This window comes from Myodes glareolus, chromosome 13 (assembly GCF_982192425.1).
Source record: "Myodes glareolus chromosome 13, mMyoGla1.1, whole genome shotgun sequence".
NCBI classification, from domain to species: Eukaryota; Metazoa; Chordata; class Mammalia; order Rodentia; family Cricetidae; genus Myodes; species Myodes glareolus.
This window is the reverse complement of record NC_142038.1, coordinates 13,359,129-13,384,393: the sequence shown is the minus strand read 5'-3', so window position 1 is coordinate 13,384,393 and position 25,265 is coordinate 13,359,129. Positions and strand designations below refer to the sequence as shown.

The following is a 25,265-nucleotide window of genomic DNA, read 5'->3' as shown; positions in this document are numbered from 1 at the left end:
CAGTGTTTTATTAAACCAATTCAAGTGACAAATCTGTATAGTGTGCTACACATGTTAATCTAATGATTTAGGCAGAGGATACAAATAAGGTTCTCAGAGTGGGAGCTAAGTAGACTTCAGTTTTCTCTCTGGATTGGCTAGTATTTAATTTATTATATGAAATTTCAATTACCCCATATTGAGTTAATTTTATCTCCCATCCTTTAGTAACTGATGAACCTAAAATTCTTTAAAATCCTTGACAAAATCTTGAAGGACATTCTTTCATACTCTTTCCAGTGCTGTTAAAATTGTCAGTGGTCATTTGTATTCTGGTGTCTTTGTGGTGGGGAACAAACACTGACTCCCTGTTGGGGTTTCCTTTCTTCATAAGGCACAGGACCTCAATGTCATTGAAGAAGTGATCCGAATGATGCTGGAGATCATCAACTCCTGCCTGACGAATTCACTCCACCACAACCCAAACCTGGTGTATGCCTTGCTCTACAAACGGGACCTCTTTGAGCAATTCCGAACCCATCCTTCATTTCAAGATATAATGCAAAATATTGACCTGGTAAGTGCACATGGTGGCATTTATTTATTTATTTGTTTGTTTATTTATTTATTTTGACATAAAATCCACTGAGTAGCCCAAGTTGTCCTCACACTCCTAGTCTTTCCCCCATCCGAAGCATTGGGATTTATAGGCATGGGCACCACACTCATCCAGATTCTTTTTTAAGTAGTAAAGGTGAAAAAATTCAGTTTAGCACTGTAGTAAGAATGACCTACCAACAGTGAATCCCTTTGCATGGACTGTGTTTACACAAACTTTGCACTAACCATTGTAGTCCATTTGTCCGCATGCTCTGCTCCATGATTTCTTTAATGCAGTACTGTATTCTGTTTTGCTGAACATTTATCTCATTAGCATTTTCTATAATATTATCAATCCTTTTAATATCTCCAAATTCAATATCTATCTGGGCTGTTCTGTAGATGTCCTAAAATTTATTTAACCATTATTACATTTTTGTTCATTTTTATCATTTCCAGTGTTCCTTATCAATTTGTAACTAATGAGCAACTTGTAAATAATCTCACATTTAAAATTACAACCATAGTCTCTTTTTGTCTGTCTGGTTTTTGAGACAGGATGGCTCAAACTCCCTGCATTGTTGAAACTTGCTATTTCTCCATCCACCTCTTAGGTTCCGGGATGACAGATGTATGCCATTGTGCCTGGCTTACTTTTGGGTGTAGTTTTAGAACTGAAATTTTGCTGGTTCTTACCATTAAAGGATATCTATATATTTTCAAGATTAAGTACAGGCTGCTACAGGCTGCCAAAATGCTTCTCAGGAATATGATACAATTTGTACATCTGTGTAATATGGGTTTCCACAGGTAACCCATGGCACGCTCTTGTTTTTGTAGCTTTGAGTGTCAAAATTATTAATATTTGTCATTTTTATAGCAAAAATTGGTGTTACTTTTTGTTTTGTTTTGTTTTGTTTGTTTTTGTGTTTTTTTTTTTTTTTTTTTTTTTTTTTTTTGGTTTTCGAGATTGGGTTTCTCTGTGTAACCCTGGCTGTCCTGGAACTTGCTTCATAGACCAGGCTGGCCTGGCCTCTGCCTCCCAAGTGCCAGGATTAAAGGTGTGTGCACCACCACCACCCAGCCTCATCACAAATTAGCTTCTCTAGTGTGCTTAAACATTTTTATATGTTTGACTACTTCCTGTCCTCTCCGAAACCAGATTTGCTTTTTTTTTTTTATTGCTATATCAGTGATTTCTGATTCTTTGGGATCCATAAATATTTTTTTAAGTAGCAAGAATCACAGAGTATTCTTGTGCGGGTTACATTTAAGAAGACACTTGATAGCTAAATTGTCCTTTAAGCATGGATCTATAATTTCACCAAGAGTACACACATCCCTATCTTCCTCTTAGGTGTCTGTCTTTATTAGTTAGCATTTTGTCACCGTGACTGACATGCCTGAGGGAGCAACCTAAAAGTCAAAGTTTTTGAGGTCTCAGACCTTAGTCCTCGCCTTTGTTGACACCATACCAGCAGAAACATGTGGAAGAGGGGACTGCTTCATGGTAAATAGGAAACGGAGTGAAGGAAGGACTGAGGTTTACACCTCCCAGACGAGCACCCGCAGCTGACACGCGCGGAGCTGCCACAGAGGTTCCCACGGGGCACCACCATTCAAGCCAGGCATCCAGTTCTGACAGCAGCTCATTATAATTTTACCCTGAAATTCCTTGATTGCTAGTGAGCATAGGCAAGTTTCACGTACATACAGCATTCGGATTTCCTGTTTTGTGAAGCTCCACTTAAATCTTTTGCCAGACTGGGTGTGATGGTGCACGCCTTTAATCTCAACACTGGGGAGGCAGACAGATCTCAGTGAGTTATTCCTTGTTCATGCTACAATTATGCTGAAGATTTGAGGTCTTTCTTGGTGACATATTGCAAATGTGTGGTCACTAACAGAGCTCGAGACTTCCTGACAGAACCAGAAACTCTTCTCAAAATGATGAAGCAGGCAGCATTCTGCTCTCCTCCCTCAGGCTCCCGCTGCCAGTGTGAGCTGCTGTTTCTGAGCAGCTGGGAATCCCTTCTCTGCTCTTCCTTGATGTAGCAGCTTCCTGTGCCATCCACTTGCTGTTGGTAGAGCGTATAAACTACAGCAGGTTTCTGGGGGAAAGGTGATAGGAGATCTGTAGCATGAATTCTAATTGGTATTAGTAATAAAAACCCTGAGTCAGATATAGGCATTAATGCTAAAGATCAGAGAAGCAGAGTGCCAGCCACTAGAAAGTTCTTTTACCTCTACCAGTGTTCAGACCAAAGGGGTAACCCTGTCCTCAGACTGCATCTCCAGACTCTGTCTCCACCAAGCCTCAGACTGCAGCTGAGTTCCTGTCTCCTTTCACCTATATTCCTCCTCCGCCCAGCCGTATCATTCCTGTCTCCACCTCTCTAGTGCTGGGATTAAAGGTGTATGATCCCAAGGGCTGGGATTACCTTTGTGTGAGCTCTCTTTTTCTTATAGATTAGATCAATCTTGTGTAGCCCCAGGGTGGCCTTGAACTAACAGAGATTCATCTGTCTCTTGAGTCCTGGGATTTAAGGTGTATACCACTACTCCCTGGCCTCGAGTGGCTTAGCTCTGCACTCTGTTCTTCAGACAAGCTTTATTTGTTAAAACATAAACAAAATATCACTACAAAGACCACTTTTTAATTGACAAATGATGTACTTATAGAATAGAGTTTGGTATTTCAGTATATGTGAGCTGAGGATGTGGCGTACTGGCTGAAGCATGTGTCAGGCAAGAGTGACAATTGGAGTTTGGATCCCTAAAACCCATGTACACGCCGGGTGGGCATGCCATGCCTCAGTGAATAAGCACAAATGTCTGAATGAGAATGGCCTTCATAGGGTCATATATTTGAATACTTAGTCCCCAATTGGTAGAGTTGTTTTGGAAGTACTAGGAGGTGCAGCCTTGCTGAAGTATGTCACTGGGGGCAGGGTTTGAGGGTTAAAGACCAGCACCATTCCCAAGGATGGTTTCCCCTCCTCCCTCTGTGCCTTGTGGTTGTGTCTCAAGATGTAAACCCATGATATGAGCTCCAGAGGCTTGCCTCCCTGCCTGTTCCCATAGTCCCTGCTGTGACGGTCAGAGACTCTAACCCTCTGAAACTATGAGGTCCAAATTAAATACTTCCTTTTATAAACTGGCCTGACCATGGCGTCTTAACTTAGTAACTAAGAAAAGTAACTAAGGCAGCAGTCAAGGATGATTCCCCATAAAATCCTCAGGCTCTCACATGCGTGTGTGCACTTGTGCACTCACACTCATGCAGACACAAGCGTATACACATGAAAATGGGGGGTGTGTGTGTATAGTGGTCAGATAGTCTCCAGCATGTATCCTTTCTTTATGTTGGAACCGCTCATAGTTTTCTAGATATTTTAAAATGCAGTTTTTAAAATAATTTCTGATGTGTGGAAACATTTTTATCTTTTGTATGTGTATGTTTGTGTGCATGTGTGTATGTTTGTGTACATGAGAGCAGGCATGTCTGTGCCATAGTCAGCATCTCAGGTATTGATTCTGCCTTATGTGAGACAGGGTCTCTTTTTCACATCCGTGTGTCGCAGGCTACCTGACTGCCTGTCGTCTCACCACGGGCGAGCGTGCTGGAATTACAGATGTCCACCGCCATGCCCAGCTCCATTTGTCTTCTGAGAATCCAACTCACACTCTCGCCTACCGAGCCATCGTCTCTGCAGCCCTGAAGATGTCTGGTTCCTCCATTCCTCCCTAGGATTTCTGACCTCTCCATCCTTTGCTTGTGAAATGTCTTGATTTTCTGTACTTAGTTGTCATCAGTCACCTTTAGACTAAAGATCGATGTTCATTGGTCAGATCTAGGGGGAGTTATTTCTCTATGAGAGTCTTGTTCTTGGGAGCCTGCTCACGTCATCAGACCTCCTTTCCCAGGCTAACTGTTCTCAGGTGAGAACCGTCAGGCACCTACCAGGGCTCTACAAGCTGCCTGCAAGGTTTCAAAGACCGAGTTAGAAGGGTGCTCCAAGTTGGGGTAGGAGTAGGGAATGGCTTCTAAGGGCCTCTTGCTTTGTGATACCTGAGTATGTGCATAGTTCCTGGTCATCCCCTTAAGGCATGTTACCAAAGTAGGCTGTGTTCCTGTCCTCCCCCACCCCGCCCAGTCTGGTGGAGATTGGTGAGCTCTGAACCAAAGTCAGCCTTAACTCCCCCCAGTCCGGTGTCTCACTCCACAGGACATAACTGCTGCTGGATGCTCTGGAATTCTCAGAGTACACTGAGTGGAGTCCCAGTGGAGACTTCTGTAGCAAACCGCTGATCCCAGCAGTCAGCAGGCTGAAGCAGAAGTGTCTTGAATTCAAGGCTAGCCTCAGAAACATTAGGAGACCCTGGAGATGGATAAGTGAAGAGAAAAAAATAACAACTCAATGCTAGGGGTTTAATTAGTATTTTCCTGTGTCCCTCAGTGTTGCAACTAGAGCAAAATATGGGCTGCATCTCCTCCTCTTCCAAAACTTGGTCATCACAGGAGTGTACACCAACATCAGGCGTTTTCTAGTCAGCACCACTGCAGCCATGGTGCAAAAACCCAGCATGAGTGTTATTTCTTCAACTGAGACTTGACATTCTAGGCCATTCTTTAAGTCCCTGACATTGTGAACTAGTGTTCCACGTAGACTTACTGGTATGTGCATATCCAAAACCCTCAAGTTGCATGTCAATATTTCTTCTCTAGAGAGCAGAGGGACAGCCCAGAGGAAGGTAGGGTGTCTTTTTATTTTTATTTTTTTATTTTTATTTATTTATTTATTTATTTTTGGTTTTCCGAGACAGGGTTTCCCTGTGTAACAATCCTAACTGTCCTGGAATTAGCTCTTGTAGACCAGGCTGGCCTTTAACTCACAGGGATTCACCTGCCTCTGCCTCCCGAGTGTTGGGCTTAAAGGCGTGTGCCACCATGGCCCCAGCTAGGTAGGGTTTCCTTAATGCACAGGAAATCTTGGGTTTGATCTCCTTGGTTAGGAGCATGAAAATAGTTCTCTGGTTCCAAATCCTCCTTCTTAATACCACATTTAATTTTCATAAACCCTTACTCTGTTTTTTTTAATGTATATGGCTGTTTTGCCTACATGTATGTATGTGTACCACATGCATGCAATGCCCAAGGTGGCCAAATGAGCATCCCCTGGGATTGGAGTTAACAGTTGTTTGGGAGCTGCCATAACCACTGAGCCACATCTCATCCCCATAAACTCTTTTTAAATTTAGGGATATTAGTATTAATAAAACTATGAAGCAAATTATTATCTGAGGGATACCCGTCACAAGTTGTCCTGCCTTCTGTAATAAAATAGGTGAAAACTACAGACTGGGGTTTACAGTTTCAGGTTTTATGTTAATTGTATGCTTTGGAATAAGAGAAGAACACAAACACCAAGGATGGGAGAATGCAGCTTTGTAGAGCAGAGCTCATTTGACAAATTCATTTCTGTTTGTGTTTGGAAGTGAAGCACTTATATTTCACTTATATTTAAAAATCATGGTGCTCATGAGTTAAAGGGAAAACAAAATTTTTTCTCAATATGCATTAGAAATTGTGCTTCTAGCTCAGCTCCCTGGAAAGCTAACGAAGGTGGAATGTCAGCTGTGTCGCCAAGCAACCCTGCTACGATACAAAGCTATGATAAAATAACATTTGATTGGCAAGCTGAGTCTACATTGGGAAGAACTATAAATACCTAGTGAGAAGCAATCGTTTGGGGCTTTGAACAGTAAGAGATCTCATGACCTAGTATGTCCTTTATAGATTTTATGACCAAGTATGTCCATTATAGGAACCCAGAAGCTTAAGCTGTCACAGTGTGGGTGGGTTTCTCTTGGGCACAAGTTTCCTAAGCTGAGATGGCTGCTGTATCTACCCCCAGTAGTCAGATTCTCTTGTATCTGAGATAATACTGAGGGGACAGAGTCTGTGAAATTACTGTAAGGGTTTTCAACTGGACCTGGTGGCACAAGTCTGTCACAGCTCCTCAAGAGGCTTAGGCAGTAAGATGGCAAGTTCAAGGCCTGCCTGGGTACAGAGAGGTTCCCAGGAGACTCCTCTGTGGCTGTACTGATGGTATGCCGTGATTTCTGCCCTTTTATCCTGCTTGGGACACTTTGCTGAATGATTATGCCTACAAGTGTCACCCAAGAATGGATATTTCAGTGGTGGAATAGTCTTTTCTTCCATTTGTTTATGTGTGAAGCTCCAAGGTTAAGGATAGTCTTTGTTTTCCAAGTTTATTCAGATCTTTGCATTATAAAAATGTTTAATAATGATAATCCTTTTCAGCCTCCATGTCTCTATCCTGTGACATCCCATTTGCTGTGTCTGCCCGACTGACTGTCCTCTTCCTGGCCTAGCTTTTGCTTTCCTCCAGTTTCCTTTCCCAGAGTGCCCCAGTCAGAGTTATTGCTGCTACGATGAAACACCATGACCAAAGCAACTTGAGAGGAAAGGGTTTATTTCACTAACAGTTCATATAACAGTTCATTATCAAAAACAATGAGGGCAGGAGCACAAGCAGGGAACAGATGTAGAGACCATGAAGGGTGCTGCTTACTGGCTGACTCCCTATGGTTTGCTCAACCTGCTTTCTTTTAGAACTCAGGACCACCAGCTCAGGGATGATCACCCACCGTGGGCTGGGCCCTCCCCTATCAATCACTAATTAAGAAATTTTCTTACAGCTGAAAATCTTATGGAATTATTTTCTCAATTAAGATTCTCTCCTTTAAGATAACTCTAGCTTGTGCCAAGTTGACGTCAAATTAGCCAGTACACGTACCTTCTTCCCTCACCTTCATTTTCACTTCCTCCATCCCTTTCTTCCTTTTTGGGTGGCCTCTTCAATATGTGCAGTAGATGGGTGATTATATATACCTGCAATCTCTTGGGGGTGTGGGGTGGGAATGCTGTTTAATTCCCGGTTCTCTTCATTTTTGTAGCTAAGGTTTTCTTTGTGTTTCTAACAACCTGCTAGCCCAGAGCCAGGAACCCTGTGGTCACAGTTGTGATGATGGTAGGTCTTTGTGAACTAGCACATCTTTTGGATGGTTTAGTTTTAAATTTGCATTTAAGCCACTTGTTTCTTTTCTCTTTCTTCTTCATTTTTGCTTTTATTGCTTGCTTGCTTAGCATTTATATGTCTTATCTTAATCTTCTTTATAAAATAAACCTCTGAGGTGTATTCAGTTTAATCTTCAATTTATGGATAATGAAACAGGTTTGGAAAATTCAGATTGCTCACAGCCCTCCGATTCAGAAATGATAGAGCCAGAAGTCAAGGTCAGATGGACTAATAATAAGGCCCATGCCTGCTCACCATGCCTCCTTCCTGACCCAGTCAGTAAAGTCTTCAGTTTCTCTTTATTTGCCTCCTTACTCCCTAAAACCATCTGATCTAACAATACACTCAAGCAGGAAGCTCTTCCTAGTTTTCTCTCCTTCAAGATCACACCCTACAGAGTCCAGTCAGTCTGCAGTCTGTATGATAGTAGTGGTGAAAATGGTTACTGTCGGTAACCAGGCTATTGATGGGCACTAAGATGTCTCTGAGAGCTGGACTTGGTGGCTCATGCCTGTGATCCCAGCATTTAGGAGCCCGAGATAGAGGATCACAAGTCCTGGGCCAACCTGGGCTACTTGACAAAAAGGAAGAAGAAAAGGTCCTGGGGGGGGTCTTATCTTTTGTAAGGATATGCATAAACAATGTACAGTTTTCAACTATCACCATTTCTAGCTCAGTGTGTTTCAGAAAGGATGAGAGCAGAGGGAAGGGGAGCAAGTGAGGCCTTACTGCAGAACACATGCATGGAAGTAAAGCAGCTGTGCAGCTGGCCTTATAGCCAGTGCCTCCTTACCCAGCATTGTCGGAATAAGCCATGGCGTTTAACCTATATTCAGCAAGCGTGCAGTGTCTAGATTTGGCAGTATACTACTTTTCAGTTTACAAAATCAAATTAATAGCTAGATCACTCTGAACATGCCCTGAATATGCCTGTCATTGTTAATGATGTTCCAGTGCAGCCCTTGCTGACTGCTCATCTGCCCCAGGAGGGAGACAGTCCTTAGAGAAAGGGGGAGTGGTTGGCAGGGAATCACTTAGCTAGTGAGTCACTCGGGCATTTGAATCCAGCTCTTCTCATCCTAAATCCCTCATCTTCAACATTCACTTAGAAGAACCTAAGACTCAAAATGAATAAAGGTTCCAACAGTCCACCAACTTTTTGCTAGATACTTTAATCCAAAATAGAACCCTGCACATTGAGAGTTCTTTACATTTTGATATATAGTAACAATATCTCTGCAACAAGGATGTATCAGTAACATCTTTCCTCTTTGCTCTTTTGTACTTTACCTTGAAATTGGGGCTTCAGCAGACCTTGGTTGTTGAAAACTGTTGGTGGAGGGAATGAGGACTCTAGCTGATGGAGTTGAGAGTTGGTGTTTTTCTTTAAGGTTCAGTGACACCAAATTAGATAGGATGACTAATCCTCCAGCACCTTTAATGTCTACAAATGAGTTGACATGTTTTCAGGTACCCAGATTTGCATCACTCACTGTACATATTCTTTCTGTCCAGAACAGAAGACAGTGTCATCCACCTGAATTAAGGAGCAGAATAAAGTAATTAGGACCACATAGGAAGCATGAGTGACTTCCTAGGTAGCTGAGGCAGGAAATGACTGAGAGAACACGCTAACCTCTGGATGACACACACTTTACTATTCACATTGTGTTTCCGGCCCTGACCATCCTTGCTGCACTTCAGACCAGCGCATTCAGTTGTTGCTTTGACAATCCCACCCATATTTGTAAGCAGAAATTCTAATTGTTCTTAATAAAAACCCAAAGTCAGGTATTAGGGGGTGAAAGTTGAGAGCTCAGAGAAGCAATGCAGCCAGTCACTAGAGAGACCTTTTACCTCTATGGAATCCTCAGACCAAAAGGGCGATCCTGTCCTCAGACTGCTTCCTTAATCTGTGTCCTTTGACTGACTGCTTCAGACTGCATCTCCAGACTACAATGAGCTCCTGTCCCTCCCACCTTATATTCCTCTCTCTGCCCAGCCATATCACTCCAGTCTCCACCTCCCTAGTGCTGGGATTAAAAAACGTGGGATCCCAAGTGCTGGAATCAACTTTGTGTGAGCTCCATTTCCCTTATAGACTGGATCAATTTTGTGTAGCCTAGGGTGGCCTTGAACTAACAGAGATCCATCTGCCTCTGTCTCCCAAGTCCTGGGATTAAAGGTGTTTACCCACCACAACTCCCTGGCCTCGAATGGCTTAGCTCTGCACTCTGATTTTCAGGCAAGCTTTGTTAAAAACACAAACAAAATATCACTCCCTATACATCAACTGATTAAATCATAAACTGTTACTTTGTCCAAAAAGTGAACGCAGGGCTTGCTTCTCTTCAGTCTTTGATATCACAGTAAATAGTGTCAGTATCTGTCCCATGGCTTACAGCGGGAAGAGGAGGAGGAAAGGGAAAGGAGAACACATGGAATGAAGTGGGAAGCTGCAGATCTCTGGAGAGTGATTAGGAAGCCTCCCCGGAATGCACTGAAACAAGGCTTGAAAGAGACGCTTGATAGAGCCCCGTTGCTCTCTGGTTGCGGAGTGTCCGAGCCTGAGAACAGAGGGTAAGATGAGGTGAGGGAGGACCATCTGGGAAAAACAGGAGGTGAGGGAGGACCATCTGGGGAAAACAGAGGTAGGCATGTTGAGAAGATGGGCAAGGCCAGGTGCTAGATACTCATTTGTCAACTCATTCAACTGTTCGATTAAAATGAGTGGAGTCGTCTATTGCATGATAAACTATATATACCTCAGTGAATTTACTACTAAAATATGAATTTTCTGATAGGGGTTTTCTGCCTAGGACATTGAAAGAATTTCTACTCAACAAAGTAAAAAATAAACTATAAAAGCATAGGGGTATTCTTATTGTTGTTTGGGTTTGTTGTTGTTGTGATTTGAGGGTTGTTTGTTTGGTTTTGGTTTTTTGTTTTGTCCATCAGTGAGCTGAGATCATAGTACAGCCAGGATACTTTGATCCCAAGAAGGAATAGGTCTACTCCCCTACTGTTCTCTCAATTAAGGTGAGATGCCAGGACTGCACCTCTGTGACACGGCAAGAAGGACCAGATCGCTGCCATACAGTGAACGAGGATAGCAAGACAAGACACTGAGGACACCCAAATATGGATAATTTATACTCAAATATGTTTTATAGTGAACTGGTAGTTTCCTAAGGAGCTGCAGACATGAAATAATATGTGTCCCCATGACCCTTTTCTCACAGGGGTGCAGAAATCTTCAGCTGTTGTGGGTACCACACTTCATTGCCCCTAGGCTACATGGTTACTGGGGAAAATGGAAGAAGACAACACCTGTTGGGAGGAAGGGTGAAAAGCTGCACCAGCCTCTAAGAACGCCATTAGAGGTGTCTGTCTATCACAGAACTCACAGTGGGGTATTTGCCTGTCACAGCCAGCCCTACACATATGACCTCCTTAACTACTTAGTCTTAGAATAGCAGATCCAGGGTAACTCAGAACCACTGCCTTCTGCCACTGGCCTAGCAAGTGTTAGGTCATAAGCAACAGCCATCCACCGCTGAAGAAGAATCAACAACCAGGTTCCATAGCCCAGACATACAGGGACATCCAAACGCAGAAGGTCCAGTGTGACTGCTGAGAAGCTGTGCAACTGAAGGTCCTAAGGAGGAAGCTCATTAGATGGAGTGGTACACTGAAAGGAGCCATAGCAACAGAAGTCTCAAATCCAGTTAACCTTCTGAATAAATTAGTTCATCCTCAAATCTGGCCCAGTATCGAGGTCACCTCAGTCTCCATAGCTCTCCACATAGTGTCCAGTACTCAACCAAACACAGACCAAAAATATCCAGAAAAAGAAACAAAAAAAAAAGAAAAACAGAAAAATCAAGAAACAACAAATAGGCTGAGTGACAATTCAGATGTTAAAACTATCAACCAAGCACCTAATATATGATTACTCTCATTAAGTTGTCTAAGAGGACTATCAACAATGCATGACCCCCAGCCAAATCCAGACCGAGGCATGGCTTGTACAGCCTCTGAACTGAGAACAGCATCATCAACAACTGTAAAGAAGACTGTATAATAGAGCCTCTGCTGTGACTCGCAGGCCTTGTGGTACTTTCTCCCTTGTCCTTTATAGAAAAGGGTTACCAACTCCTGACCTGGTGTGAAAGGTGGTGGCATGTGTAAACAGCTAGAGAATCCCAGAGACAGACACTGCAAGAAAAATAAATTAATTGGGAATGCTGTGTCAAAGAATTGCTGTGACTTGCTCATCAGTAGGCCTGGGTGTAGCCAAGGGATAGGGGATATAATTGCTAAAGATAGATCACTAGAAATAATGCTAACAAACACAAAGAAAAATGTGGAAAATGGGAATGGAATATCTAAGAGCTGTAAGATGACATCAGATGCTCCAGCATGCTGTAATTGGTGTCAGAAAGAAAAGAGAAGGAACAAGTCTTTAATCCCAGCACTCAGGAGGCAGAAGCAGGTGGATCTCTGTGAGTTTGAAGCCAGCCTGGTCTACAGAGTGAGTTCCAGGGCCTCCAGGAGGACTACACGCAGAGCAACCCTGTCTCAAAAAATCAAATGGAGAGAGAGGAAAAAAAGAGGTATCTAAGCACAGATCCAAGACTCTCAGAGAACTCCAGGCAGGGTAAGTCCACTTAATACCCACATACTATCTAATATCTAAAATGTAAAGAAAAGAAAATACGGTCTTAAGTAGAGTTAGAGAACAGAGAAGCCGTATACTGGCAAGCATTGAGAACAGAAGAGGGCTGTACCAGGAATCTCCTTGTCAAATCAGCACGTACAGCAGTGAATGACACTTTAAAGTGAGACAGGGAAGTCTTGGTGATCTGGAATCTGTGCTCCACAGAGACAGTCTTTGGAATCTAGACCATAATAAAGATATTTTCAGACAGAGAAAGCCTCCTGCTACTAGAGATACTCTGCAAGAAATCCTAAGGAACTTATCTAAACAAAAATCCACACTTGGCAAAAACTTGACTCTACAAAAAGAATTGAGGTAGTAGACGATAGCATTGTTGGGGACTGAATTTGATTCCCTAGCACCCATGTAAAAGCCAAATGTGCTGGCATGCACCTGAAATACCAGCCCTGAGGGGGGAACAGAGGCAGGAGGATCCATGGGCTTTGCTGACCAGTCAGTCTCGTCTTTGCTGGCCATATAATCAGCAAGTTCCAGCTTCAGTGAGAGACCCTGTCTCAGAAAGTAAAGTGGAGAGCAATTGAGGAAGGTAACTGACATTGATTCTGGCCTCTACACACAAACAACACATATCCAGGGGAAAAAGGACGAGTTCCCAAAGTGGTAAAAGTTAAAGAAACCATAAAAAGCTTTTTTTTTTTCTGTTGATCCACTGTATGGCTTTCAGCCAAATGCCAAACATTGTGGGATACATCTTTGATCCTAGCACTTGGGAGGCAGAGGCAGGCAGATCTCTGTGGGTTCCAAGCAAGGCTATGTAATGAAACCTTGCCTCAAAAACAAAACAAATAATAATAATGTGTTTTTCAAAGAAGGGATTAATAAACTATTCTGTAAGTGGACAAATAGAAAGCGTTGGGGGTTTAGGGATTCCAGTCTCATCACAACTACTCAATTCTGAGGTTGTAGTACAGTAACTGCCATAGGGAATACAGAAGCCAGTGGGCATGGCTGCATGTCAATAAAACTTTATTTGTAAAAACAGACAACAGACCTAGATTCAGGAAAAGCGTTTATTTAAAATACAAGTGACAGGATACAGACCACTGTCCCAGAGCACTTCCCCCCCCCCTTTTTTAAACAAGAATTCTGATCGAATCTCCTTTGTTGAGCTTTTCTACTGACCATTATCCATAACAACTTATAACAGTCTAAAGAAAGACAAACATTCATAATCCATTTTTTTGGAAATGTGGGTGTAGTTTTCTTGCTAATTGAGTGCACTGTTAATCATATGGAAACCTAAAGAAATTTAGAGTTATGGTCAAGTCTTGACTGGAGTATCCTGTGAGGCTTGATCTTCTCAGACAGCGGTCTTTAAGCTGTTCTGGATATAGAACTTAGACATGTGGGCCATTCCTCCTATTGGAGATTTCTCAGGGGGTCTTCCTTGGTCAAACCTGATTTTTTTTAACACAGAATGAATACACAGTCCCCCATTTCCTGTGGAAACAAGAGCAAAACCTCTTCTCCAAAGTAACATATCTTTTGACTTAAATATTAAAGTCAAAGCATTTTTAAAATATATATATTGGGTTAATCCAGCAGCATTTATAATCAAATGTCTTTTAGCAGCTTTTGCTCCTTTCTCAGTCATCAAACAATTTAAAGACAATACAATAACATACAGTATCCAGACTCTCTGTGTATTTTTTATCTTTAACATGGCTTTATTTTTAACCTGTCTTTCTTTTATTTTTAATTTTTGTCTTTTTGAGGCAGGGTTTCTCTCTGTACCTTTGGCTGTCCTGGAATTCACTCTGTAGACCAGGTTGTCCTTGAACTCACAGAGGTCAGTCTGCCTCTGCCTCCCAAGCATTGGGATTAAAGGTATGTGCCACCACACTCAACTACTCTCTCTTTATTTCTTTTTTATTTTAAGAATTTTATTTTTTTTCTACCAAGCCTACATATATTTTTAAACACCCAGTAAATCCTTTAGAGGTTTTCTTCATATTTGAATCTGTCTTTACTGTATATCTCTCTTTTTCTGACCACATGAGTCTTTAATTTGCTAAGCGATATGGCTAGGATTAAAGTTGTGGCTTTGATGGCTAGATCCATCCCATTCCTTAGCTTTCTGAGAATCTAGCTTCATGGTGGAGGTACTAGCCAGAACTGTATTTATTGCCACAACTCTGGCATTTCAAGGTCTGTGCCACCACCAAGAAACATGCAGTAGGCTATTCATAATCATCATTTAAGTGGTTTGTGGCAGAGCCTCTTAAAAAGGCTGCAAAGGTTTTGCAGCTAAAGCTGTGTCAGGGAGCCTCTCTGGCAAACAGAGCCCACTGTTTGGGCTATCAATAAGCTGTGCTTAACTCCATTCTTTTCTGTCTAGAATTACTTTCCAAGCTCTCTCAGACTTTTAACTGGATTTGTTCAGCCCCACGTTGGGCTCCATTCTGTTGACTGAGATTTTCTTTCCCTCTCGGTCTTGCAGTCATTAAGTTCCAAAGAAATCACATAGAGGTCTACATTAATTATAAACTGATTGGCCTAGTAGCTCAGGCTTAATAACTTTTGTAGCTTATATTAGCCCATAATACTTGTCTGTGTTAGCCACGTGGCTTGGTACCTTTTTTGGCAAGGCAATCATATCTTGCATGCTCTTTGTCTGGCTTTCTCTGTGTCTGAGTGACGACTGAAACTTCCCTCTTCCCAGAATTCTCATTGCCCCACCTCTACTTCCTGCCTGATTGCCCCGTCTCTACTTCCTGCCTGGCTACTGACCAATCAGCATTTATTTAAAATACAAGTGACAGGGTACAGACTATTGTCCCACAGCACCCACAGAGATAACCTAAGCTAGTGGGAGCTCACTAACTCTGGACTGACAGGGAACCCTCATAAGAACTATGAAGGCCTTCTGAATGTTGGTGACAGTTCCATAGCTTGGCAAGTCTGTGGGGCCATTGGCATTGGGACCCGAATTTATCCCTAGTAATGAACTGGCTTTTTGGAGCCCATTCTCTGTAGAGGATACCCTCCTCAGCCTCCATACAGGGGGAAGGGCCTTGGTCCTGCTTCAACTTGATATGTAAGACTTTGTTAACTCCCCATGGGAAGCCTTACCCTTTCTGAGCAGTGGATGGGGAGGGATGAGGGAAGGTGGAGGAGTGTGGGAGGAAGGGGGAACTGTGGTTGCTATGAATAATGAAACAAAAACTTAGGGATTGGTCCCTTCCTTCCACCATTGGATCTTAGAGATCCAATTCAGGTCTTCTGATTTGGTAGCAGTGCCTCTACCTGCTAGGCTGTCTCGTCAGCGCAGTGTTCAACCTTTAGAAATAAATTTTCTATTTTTGCATGTCTGGCTATAACTGCTGTTCCCCTTTTGAGTGAAAGGGTCAGCAGTCTTCCTGATCTGTAACATTCTGCTTTTATTAATAATTTCTGGGAAATGGTGATGGCATTCTTTGTGGTTTGTTGGACTGGTTGGTTGGCATGGGTTCTGCAGAACTCAAGATTGAGCCCAGGCTTCACACAAGCTAGTGAGCATTCTAATACTAAACTGCATTCTCTGCTCCCCTTTCATTTGGTCTGGGCTTTATTTTGGTATGTGTTTATGTTTCTGTGCAGGTGCAAGTGTGTGTGTGTCTGCACGAATGTGGAGATCAGGGGTCATTCCTCAGACGCAGCACCTTCCTTTTTCGCTTTTTCTTTTCTGAGGCAGGGTCTCAGTGACCTGAAACTCACCAAGTAGGGTCAACTGGCTGGCCCACCAGCCCCAGGAATCCTCCTATTCTGCTTCCCCAGTGTTAGGGTCACAGGCACGGGCCTCTACATCCGGATCTTTTATGTGGGTTCTAGGAACTGAACTCTGCTCTTCATACTTTCAAGGCAAGCTACACCCAGTATGAGACCCCACCCCACTTTTCAATTACAAATGTCAGGTGATCTGGGATGGAGCTATGTTAGCATCTTACTGCATAGTTCAGACTCTTGGTAACATCAGATAAACACGATGGTGGCTGACTGTTGGTTATCCCTCTTGTCCAGAATAAGCATGGGCAGTGGTGGCGCATGCCTTTAATCCCACCACTCAGGAGGCAGAGGCACATGGATCTCTGTGAGTTCAAGGCCAGCCTGGTCTACAAAATAAGTTACAGCACAGCCGGGCTACACAAAGAAACCCTGTCTTGAAAGCCGGGGGGGGGGGGGGGGGCGAGAACAAGGGAAAAAAGAATGCTGCAGATGAGCTTAACTCGTAGATAATCCCCAAATAGCATTTCAGCCATTACCTAAGATTCTTTTCCTGTTAAGACTTCTTGGCCATCAAACCCTATAAAGAGAGATCTATGCTACGAGGTCAGATAAACAGAATCCGGTCCCTTTAAAGTAGAAGTGGGAAGCACTGATTTCCAGGTACGAAGGGCCTCACTGAAAATACTTCCCAGACAGCTGCTTGTTTAATATGTGCCTTTTGGTGCACACATCTGTAATCCCAGCTACTTGGGATGTTGAGCAGGAGGACTGTAAAAAATGATTGATTGGGGGCTGGAGAGATGGCTCAGCGGTTAAGAGCACTGACTGCTCCTCCAGAGGGCCTGGGTTCAATTCCCAACACCCACATGCTAGTTTACAACCATCTGTAACTCCAGTTCCTGGGTATCTGACACCCTCTTCTGACCTCTGTGGACACCAGGCATACATAAGTGCACATACATACATGCAGATAAAACACATGCGATAAATAAGTCTTTCTGTAATGGTTCTTTCATTCCAGGTGATCTCCTTCTTTAGTTCAAGGCTGCTACAAGCTGGAGCTGAACTGTCAGTGGAAAGAGTCTTGGAAATCATTAAACAAGGGGTCGTGGCGCTGCCCAAAGACAGACTAAAGGTACGCTGTTTAAAAAGTTCTCTGTTGACACTGGCTGTTGAGCGTTGGATGCACATAGCAGCATCTAGCAGGCATTACTCTGAATCATACCGCTTACCCAGTGCTCATAAATTCAGAGAGACTAAATATTTGCTGTGCTCCGCCCTCATACCGAAGCTGAAGTTCAGAAGAGAACAGGCGGATATACCTTCACATCATTGAGTACCTCAGGAATAACTCCCCACACCCCATGTGCAATGCATACAGTTAACAAGTGTACTTTTAACCCAGTCAAACAAACTGAGTCATACAAACATCACCAAAACTAAAGGGAAGGTGGAGGTGGTGAAGATGCCAATTTCTGTGGGTCCCGGTGCTTATGAGTGCCTCCCCATGTCCTTCTGGGGCCTCAACATCTGAGTGTATTACCTCATTCAACACCTTTCTCAGGTAGCTAGTGTCAGCAACTGAAGCCGCCAGGCGAAGGGACCAGCATGGAAAGGTGATTAAACAGAGCAGTAAAACTGGAGAGTGGTTGAGCTGTGCAGGCCCCGGCAGTCTAGCTCCGGAGCCCTTGCTTGCAGTCCATACACTGCTTACTACATGCCTGTGTACGGTAGTGGAAAGAAAAGTGCTTCGTGGAAATAGGGAAAATAATGCATTTTAAGAAAATACTTTGTTTGTGTGGCAGAGGCACTCTTGAAGTGTACTCATGGGTGAAAGTCCATGCCTCAGAACTGATCACTTAGAGCCATGGTTCTCAGCCTTCCTAATGCTGTGACCCTTCAATCCAGTTCTTCATGTTGTGGTGACCACCTAACTATAAAATTATTTTTGTTGCTATTCATAACTAATTTTGCTACAATTATGAATTATGATGTAAATATCTGTTTTCTGATGGTCTTATATAACTCCTACAAAAGGGTCATTTGACCCCCAAAAAAGTCATGACCCACAGGTTGAGAACCACTGCCTAGAGCCCAGTATGGTGGCTTGTGCCTCTGAGTCATCTCACCAGCACTAAAACTTAGATTTCTGGGGTCAGTTTTCTCTCTCAGAAAATACAACAAACTATAAGACAATTCACTTTTTAGTTTATGGTAACAGAGAACTTACATCTGTAGGCTAGAAGCAAGACATTTTACTGAACATATATGTAGCTTGTAACAAGGAAGAATGTTGCTCAAGAGGGTGGAAATTAAACAAAACTGTTGCCCACCCAGTCGCTAATGGTTTCATGTAAGCAAATAGAAAGGCGTTTCGAGGTCTGCATCCCTAGCCTCCTCTCTGATCTTCTGTAGGCTACAGAGGAGAGCCAAGGTTGTGTATTTCCCAGAATGCTCTTCTTCTCATGATACCACAGTTGCTTTGGAGGCTTCTCTCGAGCGAGAGCCCCTGGCCTCCACCAGCTGTGTTGTTCAATATTTCATTACTGTACTGAGATGCCTGAAGGAGTCTACAGTGCTCCCCAGCAACCCACAAACCTACCTAGTCCCTCTCAGCATGCCCACCAAATGCTCCGCTGCATGAGGAAGTCCCTCGTTTCTGGGCCTGAGCTGGTCAAGGCCCCCAGGGATGCTGAAGTTTGCAGCAGCTCACGGAAGGCTCTGGAGCACTTTAATGATAGTGACTATCATGTCACAACTTCCCTGTTCTGTGGCTCTCAGGAAGTCCTGTGTTTGATTCGTATGAGTAGCTTCTGTTTAACCTACCAAACCCACCAGAGAAATAAAACCCCTGGTTTCAGTAGATAATGATCTAATGTGAAGAACTCAAAATCTCAGAAATGCCTGAGGGAGCACAGTGGAGGGAAACTACAGCCGCTGCAAGGACGTCATCCCCAGTGTGATAGTGCCTCAGCTGGAGTCCACAGGCCTGCCCACCACTGTCGCTAGACCTGGGTTTCCTGTGTCCTTTGGGGCATGTATGCACCACCTTCATTGCCATGGCCTATGGCCAAGCCCTGCAGAGTTCTGCTGACAACTGCCACATCAGGCTCTCAGCCCTTGCCCCGCTGGATAGCATGAAGGGGAGAGAGGGTTTAGTGACAACAGGCAGTGCAGCACAGGGTCTAAAGATGCTGTGGCCTATGTGTAAGAGGCAGAGGAGCAGTCTAAACCTGCTCAGGCAGCAGCAGACTATGCTGGGAATGACGTGAATCCAGAGGAGCAAGGAACAATCTAAGATCTTCAGTCTAGAAAGAAAGGACAAGATTACTTACTTACACATTCTCCCATTCTCAGTATGGCCTTGTTTCTGTCTCTCTCATTGAGTTGGTTGAGTATGTCCTTTAAACAAAATTGAAGCCCAAGATAAGTAAATGAATAGCAAAGAGGGTACTAATCCTTTTATTTGATTTTTTTTACTGTATTTTTTATTTGATGCAATAAATGTATATATTACATTTTAATACACGTGTTCATGTGTGTGGTCAGATTAGGGCAGTAGCATATCCTTCGACCTCAGATATTTGCTATTTGTTCTGGGAACATCCAAAAACTCTCACTTTAAGCTGATATGAAATATTCACTTTATTAGTGTCAACCATAGTAGTTCTACTGTGCTAAAAGTTGTTCACCCCATTTTTTTATGAACTATCCCCCTCCCACACACTCTTGTTTTCTCCAATAACCACTCTTCTACACCCCTCTTGTCTCAGACCAATGTTGTTCTTCCACATATAAGTAAGAACATACGATGTTTGTCTTTGTGTGCCTGGCTTATTTCCACCTCCCATCCACATTGCTATAAATGGCAGAATTGTTTAGAGTCAAGTAATATTCCATTGTGTGTATACCACATGTCCTTATCCATTCACTTGCCCACACCCCCTGGGTTGATTCCACTTCGTGGCTGTTATGAAGAATGAGGCAGGCAGGAAAGTAGGAGGTGACTACTTTAGAAATATATCCAATACTGAGATTGCTAGATATCTTGGTTAGGGTTTCCATTGCTGAGATAAAGCACCTTACCAAAAGGAAGAAAGGGTTTATTCCATTATCTAAGGCAGTCAGAGCAGGAACTCAAGCAGGGCTAGCATCTCTAGACATCGAATAATGTTCAGGTGTGGAGCTGTGCCTAACAACAACATCTCCAAAGCAGCCTTTCTCCAGGCATCATTTTCACCTGTACTAACCTGTGTTGTGATAAAGAGCATTTGTATGTTAGGGTTAGTCTGAGATCATGGTTAGCTAACATGTTAGTAAACCCAAGTGTGAGCCAGAGAATCAGATGAAGTTGCAGTCTATCATGTGAGATGAGGAGGGAGGGTGTTAGAATCTGAGGAAGAGAGGACCCCAGGAGATACAGTGTCCAACTACTACAAAGAATCTATCGTAGAAGAATCGGGCATTTCATCTTTGGGTGGAAATTGGACCAAGAGAGCTTTTGTTCTCTTAAAGAAGGTGCCTTTTCACTACTAAGATTTTGAAGCAATCAGTGTGTGTCTTCTTGACCACTTAATGAGATACCTGCAGCAAAGTCTGGGAGCAAATGTCAGAATATCATGTGACCCGCGGGCATGGGAGAGGTAGGTTAAAAGAAGTCCTATAGGAGCTTGAAGGATTGCTCCATTGGTAAACTACTTGCTCCACAAGCATGAAGATCTATAAGCACCCATGTGAAAAGCTGGGCTCAGAGGCACACATTTGCAGCCCCAGGGCTGGGATGGTAGAGACAGGTGGATCCCTGCAAGCCATTGTTAGCTAGTCTTGATGCACTGTAGGTTGTTGTGGAATATTACTTTAAACAAAGATGTGTTACATTTGTTTATGCTGCCTTTGTTTAACAGTGTGAAGATGTGTTGCCTTGCCTACCTAAGTCACCTGAGTAGTCTAATAAAAAGATGAACAGCCAATAACAAAGCAATAGAGGGATAGGCAGGGCTGGTGGGCAGAGAGAATAAGTAGGAGGGTGAATCTAGGCTTGAGAGAAAACAGGAGAGAACAAGAAAGAAAGAGAGGGAGACGCCCAGGGCCAGCCAGGCAGGCAACTGACAGACAGACAGACATGGAATAGGACATATAAAATGAAAGAAGGATGAAAAGGCCTGAGGCAAAATGTAGATGAATAGAAACATGTTAAATTAAGTTATAAGGGCTAATAAGAAACAAGCATTCATAACTAATAAGTCTTTGTGTCATTATTTGGGAGCTGATTGGTGGCCCAAAAGAAAGCCTGCTACACCAGATTCAACAAGAGACACTGTCTCAAAAATAAAATGGAGGGGCTGGGGAGATGGTTCACTGGGCGAAACATTTGCTGTCCAAGTGTGAGGATAGGAGTTCCAGTCTCCAAGAGTAATGCTGGGTGGGCATGGTAGCTACCTGTAGTTACAGCATTCACAAGGTGTCAATCGAACATCCTAGAACAAGCTAGCTAGAGTCTAGCTGTGTCTGTGAGCTCTGGGTTCATAAATAAAATGGAGAGCAGAGGGACAAGGTTCCTGATGCCAACACTACGTGTGTGAATGCACACCACACACTAATAATAATAAGAGAGTAATTAAGGAAGACACCTGATACCTCTGCCCTCCACACATGTGTATACACACGAGCACATATGCTTACAACACTCCACGTACACAGACACATATGCATACAAGCACACACAAAGTCTTATGATGGAAGGCTGCACGGAATTGTACCATAGATTTCTTGTGACTCTCAGAGTTCAGAATTTGTCTTTTTTGTATCCATGCTGAGTTGTACAGAACAGTGCCCTATTACCAGCAGATAGTCAGAAGTTCTTACTCTGGGATTCTAGACAGCTCACACTCCCCTCATCTCCCAGTGGCCCCCACCAACCCATTCCTCATCACCCTGCCCCCCCCCCGACTCCCAGCAACTCTGCATCTGTGTCCTTCTCGCCTGCCTTTGTGGATTTGCTCCTGCAGCTCACTCGTCTTTTCCCCTCTGTCATCTGGATGTGTCATTCCCTTTTACCTGGGCCTTTCACTTACCCACACTCTGAATGTCACTTCAAGGCCCAGCTGAATTTCAAAGGATTTCTGAAGACTTTGTTTCTATTCTTCCATCCACATGTCTCTCTCCTTAAAATTCACAGAGCACTTTATACCTGCATCTGTCCACTTCTGCCCTGTCTTTAGATGTTTAATGGTTTCCACTCCACCAGTAGTAGGTCAATTGCGAGCAGGGAATGTCGCTCCCCTGCAGCCCCTGCTGCCTAGCTCAGTCCATGAAGCGAGCAGAGAGGTGGACAGCCCATGTTTTGTACTCTGTGGGGCACATGGGCCTCTTAACATCTTGGGGTCGAGGAGTCAAAAATACTGTGCCTTCAAGCATGCTTTACAGTTTTTTTTTTCCTTCCATCTTCTGAAATTGGAGTGTCTGTAACTGCCTCTCTCTGTTCTGACACTGTCCTAGACACAGTGGATACAGCAGAGGACAAAACAAATGAGCCCTGCTCGCACAGAGCTTACGGTTGTGGGAAAGATGCACTAACGAAACTGTAAACAAAGGCCGTGAGAAAGCAGTGACTGACGGAACAGTGGCCTTTGCCTCCCCAGCCTGCTCTGCATGAGCCACACTGGCAACTGCTGCTTCTCCGGCTCCTCCTCTGTCCTTTGTCCTCCTCTCTCTTTTCTGCTCATAACATTTCTGATGGGTCCTGGTCACTTCTGTTGTATTTGGGGTTTTTCTGATTTTCAGGAGAATCTCGTGGTTCTATTGAGGCTGCTCGTATGTGGCCCCAGAAGCATACTGCCCTCATGCAGCACGGTCAGGTGTGTGGTGTCTGCAGGTCTCTTTTCTAGAAGTGTTGTTTGGTCTCTCCAGGCTTCTCCAGTGAAGCGTGACTATTTGTTCCTTTGTAAATGGTAAATGTCTTGGGAGTGACACTTGACATCTTTACTGGTACCTAGTTTCGTCTTAGAGTGTGGCCACTGATTTTACCATCCATCAGTAGGTCTGGCTGACACCATGAGGACCTTACCATTGTGGTGTTTCTCAAGGGAAGACTTCATAGTTGACTCTGTAGGTTTTAGTTTGTTTATTTTTGCCCAGATTTTTTTATCTTTGGTCAGTGGACCCCTGGGGTTGCTTTCCCTGTCCTGTGACATACCCCACCTTATTCTTAGTACTTCTTTGCTCTGTGCAATGCTGCAGACCTGGCAGGGGGCTGGGCCACCTTTTGCCAAAACATTCTGCACCTTCCTTTCCCTCCTCCCTCTCTTCCATTAATAGCTAGTGCTCTGTCTCTGCTGTGGTCCCCAGGTCCCTTCCCTCTTCTGTAGCTGTCTCTTTCTGGTATGCCTGGACTCTTTCTTTCACTTCACCCTCACTCCCTGTGTCCTTGGCTCATGCTGCAATGCCTGATTTGTTTTCTAGCTCCTTTAATAAACACTCTTTGCCCAAGAACACTTCCATGGGCCATAGAAAATAGTGAAGGTTGACCTATAATAGTGACTTTAGAGCAAATTAAATTACAGTGTGCAAGGCACATACTCGAATGTGGATGTATTGTCTTTTTATTATACTGTACTCAAGAAGAAATGGTTCTTTGAGACAGTCACATATACAGGGAAATGCAGCCTTCTTCATGTTTTGGCCAACAGGGAAATTAATTGGTTTGTGGGGAACCCAGAGACATTAACCCTTACTTAAAGTAATACACTATTAAGGCCAAGGGCACTGGTAAATCCTTTACGTCAGACAGGTAGTTTTGTTCTGGAACATGGATATTTATCCCTGGGCTCAGCTTGCCACCGCAGTCAGTGGTTACAGAGGTTGGAAGATGGATGGTTCGGTTTAAAAACAGAAAACAAAACAGTCCATCACCCGTACAGAAGAGAAGCTGAAGTTCCATTTACTCACAAGTAGTGGGTCATGCTCTGTTGATCTAAATGGGAACCGGTCATTACCGCAGATGTTACTCGGGGGAATCAAAAAGGCTGTTTAGTCTTAAAACCAAGCCTTGCCTCAATTTATTTTAATCATTTTAGGGCAAGTCAAGTGTTTATATTAAATTAAATCACATAAAACATTGAGAATTTAATTCACAGGATGCTACAGTATCTGAAGTTGATTGAAAAAATTCTATGTTGAATAGTGTTGGTGTGCCATGTGCATGTGATCAGGTTCATTCAGGGCAGTTCGTTTATATGTATAAAAGCAACATTGGCATATAATAATAGCTTTATGTGCTCAACTTGTAGGAATAGATTTCAAATTGGAAATACTATTTTAATAAGATGCATTTTTAATATGGAAAAGTGTGAAATAGTGTCTATATAGTGATTTACCATCTATATTAAAGCATTACATTGCAGCTTTTTGACTATCTTGACTTAGGAAGATCATAGAATTCATGAATTTACTCATCAGCTGAGCAGATGAGTTTTGAAATGTCCTTCATTGAAGAATGAAAACTCAATTTGTAGAATTACCCTTCCAATTTTGGACAAGTAAGCATTAAGATCTAGAAGTCCATGGCACAGTAATTGACATTCAACCAAATAAAATAGTTTTCAATCAAATATTATTTGATATAGTCTTCTAAAATATTTGCATAATAGTCTGTGTGGGAATGTATACTCATTGGCTAAATTTGTCTATACAGTTAAACAACTGGGCTGTTCAAAGTAAATAGTGTTAATATCAATCTAAACATTCTCTTTTTACTGGTGTTCCGTGAAGTCTGGGAAAGGCAACACTAGGTCATCGTGTTTTCCGGACCTTCGTGCTTAGACAAGAGAATAAAGAACAAGCTCTGGAATGCTTTTGCTTGTTTCTCATCTGGGGTTTGGTAAGAGTAGAGTTAGCATGTCCTTCACAGGCTGCATTCGTAGCTGTGGCACAAAACTCTTGCTTCACCCATTTCGCCCACTAAGCACTGTGAATGGCATGGGAGTGGAACAGAAGTCTTCCAGTCCCGTGTGTGCTTGCTGCTACACCACCTCATACGTGAGAGCATAAGGTACCTGGTTCCCCCTTTCCGTGGGTTCAGTTCATCATCTGTGTCATGGGAGGGTTAGGAATGCATGGCATTTGAAGACCAGGTC

At 43.2% G+C, this 25,265-nt stretch overlaps 1 protein-coding gene across 3 annotated transcripts in view; it reads left to right on the top strand.

Annotated features, from left to right (window-relative positions):
- Window positions 1-25,265, top strand: part of Dym (dymeclin) — a 288,571-nt gene that overhangs the window by 220,345 nt on the left and 42,961 nt on the right. For 2 of the 3 annotated variants that reach the window (XM_048419152.3, XM_048419153.3), the window contains exons 15-16: window positions 374-556; window positions 17,153-17,266. In XM_048419152.3, the coding sequence (XP_048275109.1) occupies window positions 374-556; window positions 17,153-17,266 (297 nt within the window). The remainder of the gene's footprint in view (window positions 1-373; window positions 557-17,152; window positions 17,267-25,265) is intronic. The other variant, XM_085676420.2, reaches the window with a different exon arrangement.